We start from the raw sequence: 16,020 nt of genomic DNA on the forward strand, positions 1-16,020 counted from the left end.
GGAGACCAGGACAACTAGATGAGCCCCAGAGATGGATCCCCTCCGAAGACCTCGTCACCTAGGCAGCCATCGGGACAAGACCACAGGAACCAGACCAGTCCTCTGCACAATCTGACCTGTGTTGCAGCCTGCAATTAAACTGCTGGATTCGTCTGGCCAGAGAAGAACGATGGAGTTTTGGTTCCTTCGACACACGATTTTTCTGTTTAATACTGTAAAGCTGCTTTGACACAATCTGTAGTGTAAAAAGCATTATGTAAATACAGTGACTGGACTTTACTTGACTCTGTTCAGTTGAACTGTAACACCTGGTTCATTTATTTTTTTCTGACTTCTGCCTCATTTTAAAGATGTAATTGTGAACAGTAGTAATATTTGTAAATGTTTGTTTGCAAACGGGATAGTTCACCCAAAAATGGAAATTTGCTGTTATTTTATTGACTCTCAGGCCATCCCAGATGTCAGTGACTTTTTTTCTTCAGTAGAACAGCAAAGATTTTTTTTCTGAAACTGATCCTTGGCGATTCATACACTGCACATCTGTGGCTGCCGGTTTTTGATTGTTCAACTTCATAAGGCCTCAATGTATCCTCAGGAGCCATTAGTAATTTGGTCGTCTTTGTTTATTTGACTCTCAAAAGCTGGCAGTCAGAGACGTGCAGTTTATGAATTGCGATGTTTTCAAAGACAATGTTTTCACCTAAAAATTTACTGTTCAACTAAAGAAAAAAAAGTTAACTACATCTTGGATGGCTTGAGGCTATCAATTAACAGCAAATTTTAATTTTCGGGTGAACTATCCCTTTAAGCCTGCATGTTTAGACTGTATGACAAATGTTATAAATGCAGATTGTTATTAAATAAAGGCTATTATGTGTTGTAATGTATGTGTTTTAGTGATTGATAGACACCAGGTAATAATTTTCTTAAACTCAATATAAAATATAATAACTAGTTCCACAGCAATTTCTTATGATGCCCAAATAACAAATCTTAGTTGAGGTAACATATGAAACACATGGAGTGAATGGTTAAATTTTAATTGACACAATTTGCTGTAGTTTTCTAAATGTTTGACCAATTAAATAATTTTAGTTGAATGGACTATAAAACTATTTCAGTAAAGGTTGAGCCAACTAAAAAATTATTCAGGCAACACTTTGAAGGCAGAAATTGACTGAACGTAAAATTTCTGTGGAACTTGTTACTAAATAATTAGTTGAAACGGCTTGAAATTTTTTACAGTGTAATGTATTATTATATATTATTTACAGTGGCAGCTGGTGGAAAATTTTCTAGGTAGGACGCCACATCCAACAATTTTAACATACATCCCAGTATGATTTATCCCAGTATAACAAAAGGAAAAGTATTGAGACTTGAAACATTTTAAAGATAATAGTTTTACCAAGTTCAAGATTGAGGATGATTCCCACAAAACCCTTTTTTTTCTGCAAGCTTTTTCCAAGATAAATTAATTCTTTTAAATTAAAAGTAGCATTGCTGGTGCCATGCCATGAACCCTACTCACACAGCAAACAGAACCGAACCGTGGCATTGTAAACACTAAAACATGCACAAACCAACCAGTTGCACCATAGGAGTACCTTTGTACACCGAGCATCCATCCTATTGAAACATTCATTCAGAACTAGGTCAAAATAGCCTTTATTTGGTGAGTTCAATGTTTTGACACATATTAGGGTTAACCTGTTTATAACCTGTATGATAAATTCAGGCTATTAACGGCATTTCAGAATAAGCTGTAACTGAAGCAACAGTTTGGGGTTTAAGTAGTAGTTCTCATAAATATATTACTAATGCTAATAAGGTTAAAAAAAAATCACTAAATGGTCAAGTTCAGATTTGATTTATCACACAAACCCATAATGCTCTTAAACTGGGGAATCCCAGAAAACCTACTTTATTGGTTGATTTTAATACGAAAACTCTAATCAGAAGTGAATTTAGCCAATGTTTGAGTATAACATTGCTTGGTCTTCCTTTTTTATTTTGGTACACAAATGTAGAGCATTTTTTAAATCTGATCCTGCATGAAAATAAGTTCTTAACAAGTAAAGAAAACACTGGGGCTTATTTGAGGCGTTCTGACACTTAACCCAAATGCATAAGCAAATATTACTGAAATATTTTGAACTAGAGAAAGCCCGCAGAACCTCTTTGCATTATAAAGAGTGGCGTAAAATACCACTTAAGATGCAATTTGAAAGACTGAATGATATACTTTAAAGAAACTGTAGAGAATGTTCTAGAAAACTCACGGTCAACTACTGCGTTTATTCTGTGTTGGGAGAAAATGGGGATGATAATTCTCAGTAGCGTACATCTCTGTAAAACTAGGGGCCATTTCCATGATTAAACCCAAATAATCAACAATATACAAGAATTTCCTACGAAACATGTTAAAAGAGTTTAAAATTAGCGATCATCATGGAATTTACGTTCACTCACACAAAGAGCTTTGTTTTCATCCTTCCTATTTTCATTTGTCAAACAAACGTATTTCATAGCAATATCGGCTCCTAAGCCGCCTTTGTTACTGACTTTACAGTGGTTTTGCCAATTCGAGGCTTGGTAAAGGGCTGAAAGTAGCCTGTTTTTTAGACATACCGTGCAACCCAACAATTGCAGTTAAAGTAAAAAGGTTATATGAAATAATCTGTCGCCGTCACTGAAATCCTCCAGCTCCTCCTTAATGTCTCCTTTTTGTTTTGCAGAAATCAAAGAGCACAAATGTAAGAAGAGGGAACAACATAATAATAATAATAATATACATGATAAATTACAATCCATCTTTGTTTTAAATGAACTGTCACTTCCAAAAGTAATTTTTGAAAGTTTTGTGTAATAATGCAATGATTCATTTTCTCATTACAAAAGGGTCAAACAGCATTCATCACTGAAACGCCCTGTACAATTTCCAACTTCTTTGTCTTAAGTTAGCCTCTAACCAAATTGTGACGCTTTCAAACTTGAGAAAGAAAAATAAACAACAAGTTAGTAAGGGCCTCAAGCTAACACCAGAAACTCAGACTGGATGTCCTTGCGGCGTCCTGCTTCAAGACAGAGGCTGCAGCTGCGCTGTACTTCTCCAGCTCAACTAGAGTGACACGTGGAAAGGAGAGGAGAAGGAGGGAAAGTGGGAGGGATAGAGGATATCATTTGGGTGTCGGGAGGAAGGCAGTAGAGCGAGGGGAAGAGGATCAGAGGAGTAGGAGGGGTCTGGGGCTACACACTTGTCTGGTTATTGTTAGTCCACTGGCCGCTTTTCGCCGTGTTTCTTTGTAAACTCATCTGCATTCTTAAAGAATTTTTTACGGTCTTTTGAGTATTCTTCTGCTAGGTCGGCCCTCAGAGGGTGTTCTGGCTGTGGGTCGTTCACCAGGGCAATGAGCGACTGAATTACTGTAGGAAGAAAGGGAAAAGAATGTGCGTTATCATTGGTTACAACAACAAAAAATGTAGTATTAAGTAACTCGATGTGTTTATTCTTATTTCTTACAGTTCTAATAAATATATATATATATATAATAAACTCTTGTAAGCTTTAAATCAACCCTATAGTTTAGTGAGAGAACTATATAGAGAACTATAACGATATCGTTTTTATTAATATTTTGATTCAGGGTTTCTTCCCTATTTTAATTGTAAAATGTTAGTAATTTTGTTGTCTCTTTTTGTCATTTTAGTGGTTTTATTTATTACATAATTTTTTTTATTTTCATTTAATTTTTGATTTAATTAATTTACATTAATTTTTATTTCAGTTTTAGTTATTTTAGTACATTAAGAGAACTGCTGCATTGGCAACTAGCTGAGTAAAAAAAGTTTTATATTTGATTTCAGTTAACATTTGTTTTATTTCAAGTAACAAAAATGTGTTTTTATGGTTTTAGTTTCAGTTTTAGTAAACTATAATAACCCTGGCCTTCATCTTTATGAAAAACAAATCAGAATAAAAAAAGACTCTATCCAGTGTTATTTTAGTATCAATTAGATACTATTATAGTTTTTATTAATAGTTTGAATTAATTTTTATATTTTCTTTTTTATTTTAGTTTTTGTTAAAGTTTTAGTAATTAAATAGTAATGTCATGTTTATTAGTTTTTTTTTAAACAGCCATATAGTTGTTACTGTTTTTTTTCAGTTTAAGTTATTTTAGTACATCAAGTTAAACTAAATGAAAATGAAAAATGTCTTCTTGGGAACTAGTTAAATTAAAACATTTTAAATGACTTGATAAATTGTTTTAAATATTTTATTTCTGTTAACATTTACCTCAAGTAACGTTTTTATGGTTTTAACAATCTGTGTTATGTTTGGGTAGTTAATATTCCCCTAGAGATGTGACAGTATGTTTTAAAAAAGCATTCTCATTGTTACCAACAGATATCTAACTAACATGTAAATGAATGATCGCATTCGTGTTGAAAGATTGTTTGAACGCATCTGTTCCTTGAGACGTGTGATATGCTTCATCTATAAAGCTGCAGTAACTAACAACAGCAAGACTAGCAGATACAATAAACACAGTAATGTTGTCAAATATTATTACAACTTAAAATACCTCTTTTTTTATTTGAATATATTTTAAAATGTAATTTATTCTCGTGATCTGAAATCTGAATTTTCAGCAGCCATTACTCCAGTCTTCACTGTCACATGATCCCAAAATTAATTTCTTATTATCAATGTAGAAAACAGTTAAGCAGCTTAATATTTTTGTGGCAACTGAGATACATTTTCTTGGATGAATAAAAGTTCAAAATTGATATTATATCTCTAATAAATGGCTTTTCTGTCACTTTTGTCCAATTTAATGGATCCTTACTGAATAAAAGTGAACATTTCTTTAAAAAATAAATCTTACTAGCCCCAAACTTTTGAATGGTAGTGTATTTCCAGATTTCTACTGATATATTGTTTTATTAAATTCAGCGTTACATCATTCCTGTAATTAATTCAGAGAGAACTAAATGGCCTTCATCTTTATAAAACAAACCAGAATAAAAAAAAAAAAAAAAGATTAAAGGGTTATGTTATGCTTTTTCACCTTTTCAACAAAATCGTAAAAGAGCATAATAGGACCCCTTTAATCAAAGTCACGTTTGGGTAGTCAATATGAGCTGAATACAGAAATAAAGGGTGTTGCCTACTATATAAACAGATGGACAATAAACACAAACATCATCACAAAGCCTTATATTTGTTCATGATTTCTATATCATGAAGTGACAAGACCGAGTGTGTTTATGCACCAGGATCAACCGAGCTTTAGCAGTCTGACTCATGTAGCGGTTTCAGGCATATTGCAACAACTGCAGCGCATCTCACCTTGGTCAGTTTTGGTGGCTGGTTTCCAGTTCTCTGCACTAATGACAGGCAGGCAGACCTGTCCCTTCTCGTCAATGTTGGGGTGGTAGATCTTCGTTTTGAACGTGATCTTGGGTGGCTTGAAAGGGTATTCTGCAGGGAAGATAATCTCGATCCTGAACGCCCCTTTGTCGTATGGAGGGTTGTCCTGTGGGAGAATAAGGTAAATGAGGTGAGCACAGCTCAGTCTATAATGAATATAATTACAAACAAATCAATGTTGCATTCAGGACAGAAGCGTGAATGCATGAGGTATGAGATCACATATAGCTGATGCATGGATATAGTGTAGGTATAAATGCAGTCTAGCTCTAAAATCCACAAGAAATCTGTTCAAAATTTACATTTAAGCAATGTTTTAGTACAGAGGTGCCCAAATTGTTTACTACAAAGTGCCAAAAATCTAACTTGAATGAAAGCTGTTTGATCTAAAGTAAATGTTGCACTTTATTCAACTGCGATATATTAAAACATACAACTTTGAAAAAAATCTAATTCACCTATATTCTCTATATTTGCAAAAATGCAAATTACAATGCAAAAATAACTAAAAATGTTTCAAAAAATTTGAAATGAAGATATGCTTCAACGGAGTGTTCCTCCCCCCCCACAAAAATAAAATAGGTCGCCGGTTAGGGCATCTCTGTTTTAGTGTAATTACAGCATTTCAGGTGCAAATATATATTATATCAGAATTTTGTTTCCAAATCCTAAAGCTGTTAAAACATACCATTTCTTGTCTGCATACTTTACGCATATGCAAATAACAAGTAAACAATTCATGAAAGATGCATGAGCATTTACTAAACACTTACTGGAACAATGAGGCCTTGCCATGTCAATATGTTTGATTCATCAACTTGAATGTTACGGAAGTTTTTCATCCCAGATTTGCGGATTTCTTCAAGCTCCTGATAAAAAGGGTTAGAAACAAGGATGCATTAGATACTACTTCTGGGTTCGCAACTTCTGCTTGTCCAATAGAAACTTTGAGATTTAGCTTATGCTAAAACAATCTCTCCTAATAGCACAATGGCCATTAATTAGGTAATTAATTACAAAGCGCAAACAAATGAAGTAGGAATAACAGTTTACATCATTGGCCAAGACCTTCTATGTATCTTTATCATGGACAAGACATCATTCCCAAATGTAACGTGAGCCAGGTCTTGACCTAATGAGTTGGAGAAATGACCCCTTGCTCAGCAGCTTACTGTAAATAACTGACCTGAAGTAAGTGTGGATTAAAACCACAACAAACCACACCTTAAATGTCTGAAGTGCATGCAGCTTCATATTCAATAACTGCTCTAACATGTGCTGTTTATTATTAATATTTAGTCTCACATAGGAACGATGCAACTAATGATTAACTGATACTTGATTAATTGGTCAATTATTCCTTTGATTAATCAAATAAAAATACTATTTTAAAGTTATTATCTGAATTGTATAATCAAATTCGTTGACTATTTTCATTATCGATTCATTGTTGCAATAAGTCCTTACTGTGTTAAATCAAACATCAGCAACTACATGTTCACTATAGTATAGTAAAAGGGTGTGTTCTAGTGCCCTGCAAGGATAACCCATTTCCTTCTATTGCCAATGAGAGCTGTCTGACATTTACAGCCATTCTTATCTAACAAGGAAGTAAACTCGATAAAATGATCACTGTGACACAATACGTCCACTAACTGTGCATAAACACCCTAAAAGCTCAAATATAAGACAATTCAGAGAGGTTAACCTCCAAAAAGGATTGGTCAGACACATCTAGGTTGCTAAATACAGGTTATTCACGAGTTGTGAATGAAGCGACTTCGACAAGACGGAAGTTTATAAAGCGAAAGCTTGTGAACACTTGCGGTTTCGTTTTATTGTATTTTTTATTATTAACGGCGTTACAACAGCTAACCACCTGGAACTCACTAAACCGTCTTATTTAAGCAGTATTCTACTTATTTGTGTTATTTCAAGCTTAAAATGTAAAAAGACAGATGTGTATATTTGACAGATATTGCTGGTTTTGAGTCTTTGAGTCATGTCTAACGTCACTGCAGCGGGGTTAAATCAGCATTATTCGCTTAAAAACATCGATTAGTTATTATAACAGTCGATTAATTTATAGTTATTGTATTCAGATGATTCAGTTTTGTTTGAATCAACCGAATCCGCTGTGACGGAACTCGTCGCGTTAGACTCCTGTGCGTTATATTCCTGTCACTTACTCGCTGTCAATGAATGAAAGTACTTGATAAAACACCGAAGCCTGCTCTAACGTGTCCTTTGACCCTCTATCTCTCCGCTCTCGACCCCAAAACCCTGTTCAAGAGTCCCGCGGCCTCCACCGGCGCTTTTCCTCCTTCATGTTTGGAAACGCGATGCGAGCCGAGTCATCGAGTGAGAGAACCGCTCGTACCAACGCCGATCAAGCGCCAGTGAACAATCAAATCGCCTTTTCTGCCAGCTAAACCTTATGTTTAAACCCCCGTCGCGTCGTCGTATGTGGTTTTTCTTTTTGCGATATAAAAAGCATGAGGTTTGGACGGCTACCTTGTGTAGTCTCCTGCTCGCCGCCATCTTGAATCTTTCAACTACTACCAGAATGCACCGCGCGGTGTAGCTATGGACTCACGAGCTCGTCCGCGTTTTTAAAACTTCGGATGATCAGATCTGGGATCAGATTTAATATTCGCGCACAACCGACGCAACAGGCGAGACGGGAGCGCGTACAATGATCTCAGGTCAGAACCCTTGGGTACTTTCCATTACAAAACGAAACAAAAATTCCATTTATTACACTGTGGATGGAATTGATTCTCCCGTGATTAATCAAGCCATAGCATAGTCAGCCTTTATTATTTAACGTTACTTATCTCGAAAATGTATTAAACTAAATTAACGAATAAATATAACGGTTTCAGTAAACTTGTAGGTAATGTAGGCGTGCCGGGAGAGACATACAACATGCAATGAACGTCCTTGACAAGAAGTGCGTTTTCCGGATTTCTAGCTGCGTACTAGTTAATGACCACACGATGTCACTCCAGAGTAAGGAATAATGCTAAGTGGATATTTGATGCAGAGGTTAATTTAATTTAAGTGAAATTTGAATTATTTGGGACATATATTACACAAACGATGGCCCTGCCTTAAAGCTGTTCTAAAAATCAATCAACAGACCAGTCTGACTAGGCTGAGAAACTAGCCAAGACCAGCAAACCACCTTAGGCCGGTTTAGCTGATAGGACTTTAGTAGCTACATCAATGAGAATGAGTTCAAACAGCTGATAAAAACATCACAAGTCATCCACACGACTCCAGTCCATCAATTAACCTCTTGCGCGTGTTTTAAATAAACAAATCCATCATTAAGATGTTTTTAAAGGGGTCATATGATGCGATTTCAAGTTTTCCTTTCTAAGAGGACACCAGGGGCCTTTTTCACTGGAGGAACTGTTGGGTTATGGGCTCTTATTTTTGTCAGAAGTGCCGGTTTGAAATTAAAACTCCTTAATGATGTTAATGAGTTAATGATGGCTTTTAACTTCACAAGATGTTAACTGATGGACTTGAGTTGTATGGATTACTTGTGGATTATTGTAAAGTTTTTAGCAGCTGTTTGGACTCTCATTCTGATGGCACCCATTCACTGCAGAGGATCCATTGGTGAGCAAGTGATGTAATGCTAAATTTCTCCAAATCTGTTCCCATGAAGAAACAAAGTAATCCTAGATGACCTGACGGTTTTGTTTCAGCAACTGTTCATTTTTGGGTGAACTATTCCTTTAATATACAGTGCCGCTTGAAAGTTTGTGAGCTCTTTAGAATTTTATATACAGGTGCATCTCAATAAATTAGAATGTCGTGGAAAAGTTCATTTATTTCAGAAATTCAACTCAAATTGTGAAACTCGTGTATTAAATAAATTCAATGCACACAGACTGAAGTAGTTTAAGTCTTTGGTTCTTTTAATTGTGATGATTTTGGCTCACATTTAACAAAAACCCACCAATTCACTATCTCAACAAATTAGAATACTTCATAAGACCAATAAAAAAAACATTTTTAGTGAATTGTTGGCCTTCTGGAATTGGTGGGTTTTTGTTAAATGTGAGCCAAAATCATCACAATTAAAAGAACCAAAGACTTAAACTACTTCAGTCTATATGCATTGAATTTATTTAATAATTTGAGTTGAATTACTGAAATAAATGAACTTTTCCACGACATTCTAATTTATTGAGATGCACCTTGTATTTCTGCATAATTGACCCAAAACATAATCAGACTTTCGGCACAAGTCCTGAAAGTAGACAAAGAGAACCCAATTAAACAAGTGAGACAAAAATATGTTCTTTGTCATTTATTTATTCAGGAAAATGATACAATATTACATATCGGTGAGTGGCAAAAGTATGTGAATCTCTAGGATTGGCAGTTAATTTGAAGGTGAAATTAGAGTCCATCTGTTTTTCAGAGTTGTTTTCATTCAGTGAAATTACTATCAGGTGACAGTGTGTGCCCTGTTTTATTAAAGAACAGGGATCTATCGAAGTCTGATCATGTTTGTGGAAGTGTATCATGGCATGAACAAAGGAGATCTCTGAGGACCTCAGAAAACGAGTTGCTGTTGCTCATCAGGCTGGAAAAGGTTACGAAAACATCTCTAAAGAGGTTTGACTCCACAAATCCACAGTCAGACATATTGTGTACAAATGGAGGAAATTCAAGACCACTGTTACCCTCCCCAGGAGTGATTGACCAACAAAGATAACTCCAAAAGCATAAGCAAAAGCACAAAAGTGTAATAGTCTGCAAGGTTGCAAAGGAACCCAGGGTAACTTCTAAGCAACTAAAGGCCTTTCTCACATTGGCTAATGTTAATGTTCATGAGCCCATCATCAGGAGAACACTGAACAACCACGGTGTGCATGGTGCATCCAAAAAGAACATTGCTGCTAGCGGTGGTGCTGGTATCATGGGTTGGGCCTGTTTTTCTGCACCTGGACAAGGATGGCTTGCCATCATTGATGGAACATTGAATTATAATTATGTCAGGACATCTGTCAATGAACTAATTCTCAAGAGAAAGTGGGTCATGCAGCAAGACAACGACCCCAAGCACACAAGTTGTTCTACCAAAGAATGGTTAAAGAAGAACAAAGCAAATGTTTCGTAATTGTCAAGTCAAAGTCCGGACCTTAATCCAATTGAAATTTTGTGGAAGGAACTGAAGCAAGTAGTTCATAGGAGGAAACTCACCAACATCACTGAGCTGAAGCGGTTCTGTACTGAGGAATGGGCTAAAACTCCTTCAAGATGTTGTGCAGGACTGATCAGCAGTTACAAGAAACATTACTTGCAGTTATTGTTGCAAAAGGGGGTCACACCAGATACTGAATGCAAAGATTCACATACTTTTGCCACTCATAGATATGTAACAATGGATAATTTTTCTCAATAAATAGGCCTACACGGCAAAGAAAACATTTTTGTCTCATTTTTATTTGTTTGGGTTGTCTTTGTCTACTTTCAGGACTTGTGTGAAATTTTAATTATGTTTTGAGTCATATTTATGCAGAAATATAGAAAATTCTAAAGGGTTCACAAACTTTCAAGCAGCACTGTATGAGGTATAATTTTTATAATTTTTGAGGTATAATGACATTAAGCTATATTTCAGTTTACCATAAGTGCTTGTCAGTACATATGACAGTATACGCTGTCTTTAACCATATTTCAAAGGCAGAAGTAATTATGAAATTACATGTAAAAATGTAATTAAGTTTTGTTGACCTACTTAAGTATGTCAACAAAAAGTCTTAAGTAATTGCATTAAATATAAATTTAAACTAAAAAACATTTTAATTTAATTTTAAATAACATGCAGTTAGATGTATGAAAACATTACATTCAGTTTGCACTTAAGTATTTTCTTTTAAAGTACTTTTTTTCATAATAAAGTGCACTTCTTTTTCACAAGGGTACCATCACTGTACTGTCCCTGTCAAAAAAACAAAACAAAAACAACAACTCAAACCAGCCTTAGATGGTTTGTTGGTCTCCTCACCTGGTGTGCGTTTCCCAAAAGCATTGTTAGCCAACGGCCACAAGTTCTGCTGAGCTCTTGCTGAGCTCTTTTAACAACGGAATTTGTGACCACAGTTACGTTTAGGATGAGCACCCCCTGGTAAGGCCGGTCTACTGGCTGGTTTTAGAAAGATTTAAAAGTTTTGCTTTTGCATGCCAAATATGCTGTCAGTGAAAGACAATGGGAAATATTTTACATTTCAATCATATGTATCTTAAAACATCTAGAGTTTGACAAAAATCCAAATATAGATAGAGCTGAAATGATCTACAAAAGGAAGTTTGAGTGGAGTCTGTGTGGGCTGTTTGTGTGCTTGTGAAATTGTGTATGCATTTGCGGTTTTGTCAGTTTGTTTAATCTTTTCTTGTCACAGGAGCCCATACTACATTGCTAACATGCTTCCAGATATAATGACAGATATAAAGTAAGCTTGCATGCTCCGATGGTTTCCTGAAAACCACATGACTGAAACAACTTGTTCAGACTTGCTTCCCCTCCAGCAATTTCAGGTAAAGATGGGCTGTTACAGATGGGAAACACGAACTGTCTTGTTTCCACTTTAGCTTTCAAAAATATTCACTAGTTTTACTTAATACATTAATCCATGATTATTATGTCAAATTAATGCTTTACATTTCAAGGTGAGTCACTTTAGTGAGAGACTTTGACTTGAATGACTCCAATAACAGGGCATGAACATGTAAACACGGGTATGCAATTGCATTGAAAACACCTGTCAAAATATATAATTGAAGCATATGATCTAACCTAAATATCAATAACAATAGCTGTGTTTTCACTTTATTGCAGTTATGACCTGCTTCATGCAGTTTTGGACTTGTAACTAGGTCAATTATTGTTTATACAACTTAAAATCTTAAAGATGAGCTTTAGAGCACCAGTGTAGCAAAGTAGGTCAGAGACCCTTTAATTACACAAGCCCTAAATTTAATAAAAGACTGTAATTATTTTACTGACATCTTAATAATATTTAAGAATTAGGAGCCAAGCACGGAAGGTGCTATGGCATCTATTGTATCTGTTAGATTTTTTTTAGTTCTTCCTCTTCTTGTTCTTCTTCTTCGGCTCTGGAAGTCTATGGCTGCCCATTGAACTGCTTGCGGGAAAGTTATGAAATTTGGCACACCGATAGAGGACAGTCTCCACATTAACCACAGCAAATTTGGTGTCCAATTCAAACTCTCTAGCGCCACCACTTGTCCAAATTTGCACTCATGTTTATGCTAATAACTTTTGAACCGTAAGGTCTAGAAGAAAAATCCTTTTTCCTCTGATTCCTTGGCTCATGCAGTGTTGAATGGACTCATTTGACTCATTCGTCGAATTGGCTCAGATCATCTTCAGACCATGCTGGCAAAAAGTTATCAAAAGCTTTTTGATAGACCCATCCGTTCTCGAAAACTGCACCAAATCGGACATGAGGCTATATCTTTCCAATGCTTTGTCATATTCAGACCAAACTTGGTGTGTGTTATGATAACCTTGACCAGAGGTTACTTTCACAGTTTTGCCGCAGCGCCACCTAGTGGTCCGGAGATATGAAAAATTGTCATTTTTTCACTTCTGAACGCTTTTGCCAAAAATCACAAGACTTGTCTCTTTAGATTCAGAGCAGCATACTGAGTCAAACAATGCCCAGTTTTCCCATGTCGGACATTTTGAATTTAGACGAAAAATTGTATATTTTTTTAACATATTGCTACGAACCTCGGTATGTGTCTTTGGCACCATGCCCTTAAGGTACTCAAAAAGTTTGATGCCAGTGCCACCTTGTGATCAAAAATTATAATGAAATGTAAAAAAAGATGCTAAAGCTTTTGAAAATTTTTGTCTATTTTCATGAGACTGGTCTTGATAGATTCCTTGGATCATACCGCGAACATCAATACCAATTATGCCATAATCGGCATAATTTTCTTTGAAAACCTATTTTTTCAAACTCCTTCTAGACCTTTGGTCTGATTTTCAACAAATTTGACTCAGATCATCTTCAGACCATGCCAACAACAAAAAAAAGCCTTTTGACAGATCAAACCGTTTTCAAATAACGCATCAATTAAATTGTTGTTATGATACCAAGCTGATCCTGAGGCTGCAACTCACTTTGCCATATTGACACCAAACTTTTTATGTGTCAATGTAACCTCGCACTGACCACACCATAACAATCTGATAATGGTGCCACCTATTGGTCAAAAGTGATGAACCAGTGAATCATATCACTAGTGGTTATATTTATGATTTGCAATGCAATTTTGACTAAACTCATCCTAAAATGGCTTTAATTACTCATTGTTGCAGTTGGTCTGATGCTCCATGCCATGCTTCACTCCTCATTTTGCCTCTGGTGTGCTTGGCCCCTTAATTGCTACTTGCAGCTGTATTTTATATTATTTCCAATAGAAGTCTTATTATGGATTGAGCAAGAATGTAAAGGTTTATACCATGCTTAGCTCCTCATTTTGCCTCTGGTGTGCTTGGCCCCTTAATTGCTACTTGCAGCTGTATTTTATATTATTTCCAATAGAAGTCTTATTATGGATTGAGCAAGAATGTAAAGGTTTATAATCACACTGAAAAAAAAAATTAACTCAGAAATTGCTAGTAAAATTCACAAACAATTAAACAAAAACTATAGAAACAGAATTTTTTTTTTTTTTAAAGTAGTTATGTTATATAACTTTCTCAAAACAATGTTGTAACAATTATTAGCTTGTAGCTCTCTGGAACACTTAAAACTATTTAAAAAATATTTTTATATTGTGCCCACTAAATTAGTTTTTCTCAACACCCTCTTTTTTTCCACATAATAAAATAGTTTCAAATAAATATCTCATGCCTGAAGTTCAAGGCTTTCTCAGCAAAATAGAAAGGTTTTCTATTGAACCTTTGTGGTTTGTGAGTGGTCATTGTTGGCTTTATTGCTCTGAGATTACTGGAAGGTTTGCCACTTCCTCCAACATTGTACAACTGAGAAACCACCAAGGGTCTTTTCCTCCCAGTGAATGTACTTTTTGTTATTCATTGCTCTGTATATGAAACTGCACATACGTTTGTCCATTTTTGGGTTAATGCCTTAAGACTGTTTTGCCATGCTTTCAGGAAGACCACACACCTTTTACCTGCTCTGAGATGGGTCTCAGATTGCATTGGTTTTGTTTGCTAGGTACATGATTGCTGATAAGCAATCAAAACATCTTATACTTTGGAAAGAATTCAACTTGTCTATTTCCAGAGAGAATAACTGAAATGAAGGTGCTTGTCATAACGTCTATGGATCTCTTGCATGAAACATGAGCGCAATGGATATTTATGTAAATAGTTTGTAAGTAAAACCTTTTGAGTTTAAGAACAATGCACCAAAATTTGTTCTGTTGTGTTTTATGAATTAGGCCCTTTAACTGTTTTCTCACGCATGTGCTTTAAAATAAGATATGATGCCGTTGGGGCAAAAAATGTGACCTGTGACCTTCCAGTGCAAATGTCACAGTTCACCTGTCAGATCCATGGTTTTGCAATAGCTATTATTTAAAAGAGTAAAGAAAAATTGTGATGCAAATAATTGATTGTATAGCATAGTTCTATGAAGAACACCCCTGGGCAAAAAATGGACCAAGTCAAAAATGTATAAATATTTAGCTTTTAATGGTGCACATTTGATCATTTTAACCACAAATCACTGGTTAGGGAAATTAGCATGAATTGCACAAATACTGTAGATAAAGTAACTTAGTACAGGATATACTTTCCCTTTGTTTGCATTAAATGTTTAAGCCATGTGGGTAAACTTGCAGATTACCTTTCAAGGAAGTTGAGTCAATGTTGTTCCACTGAATATTGATGGCTTCAAACAGTTAGGAGTTGAAAAATGTCTCCCAGTTAGTTGGAGTTTATTTGAGACCAAATATTCTTATAGGGTTCAAATCTGGACTCTGACCAGGCCAAAACACAAGCCTGACTTGTTTTTAAGCCACAAAACAAGTCATCTTGGTTATCTTTGCAGCATGGGCAGGAGCTTCTTGTTGAAAAATAACATCTGATCGTAACTCTTTAGGCAACAAATTTTCACTTGTGGGAAGCAAGCTATTCTCCAGTATTCTCTTATACTCCAAAGCATTATTTGACTTTTCACAGTGAAGCAGCTCCCCAGTACCAGCATCACCCTCCATGCTTTACTGTGGTAGGTAAAGATCTGCATTCAGATCTTCAAAGAAAGGTCGTCTCAGGTTACTTATGTAACCATGGTTCCCTGAGTAGGGAACGAGACACTGCGTCCTCTAGGGGTCGCTATGGGGAACGCCTCGTCGTGACCCGTGTCTGAAGCATACATTGAAAAAACACCAACTCGTTGGCCGGCGACAGCCATGACGTCACTACCGGTGCGACTATAGTATAAATAAGCGCTGGGAGCACACATCATTCACTTTTTCGTCTGAAGCTTGCGTCTGCAGCATGGCAAGAAACCTAGAGGACGCAGTGTCTCGTTCCCTACTCAGGGAACCATGGT

General features: G+C 35.9%; 1 protein-coding gene across 1 annotated transcript; it reads right to left on the reverse strand.

Moving 5' to 3' along the window:
• Nucleotides 1–1,652: 1,652 nt before the first annotated feature.
• Nucleotides 1,653–8,021, reverse strand: LOC107668757 (ubiquitin-conjugating enzyme E2 L3). The gene is made up of 4 exons (XM_016460740.1): nt 7,952–8,021; nt 6,211–6,306; nt 5,357–5,543; nt 1,653–3,426 (listed from the first exon to the last, which is right to left on the reverse strand). The coding sequence occupies exons 1-4, from the start codon at nt 7,976–7,978 to the stop codon at nt 3,272–3,274; spliced, it is 465 nt and encodes a 154-aa protein (XP_016316226.1). The 5' UTR covers nt 7,979–8,021; the 3' UTR covers nt 1,653–3,271.
• Nucleotides 8,022–16,020: the final 7,999 nt, after the last annotated feature.

Source organism: Sinocyclocheilus anshuiensis, unplaced genomic scaffold (genome assembly GCF_001515605.1).
Source record: "Sinocyclocheilus anshuiensis isolate Anshui unplaced genomic scaffold, SAMN03320099.WGS_v1.1 scaffold36, whole genome shotgun sequence".
Classification (NCBI taxonomy): domain Eukaryota; kingdom Metazoa; phylum Chordata; class Actinopteri; order Cypriniformes; family Cyprinidae; genus Sinocyclocheilus; species Sinocyclocheilus anshuiensis.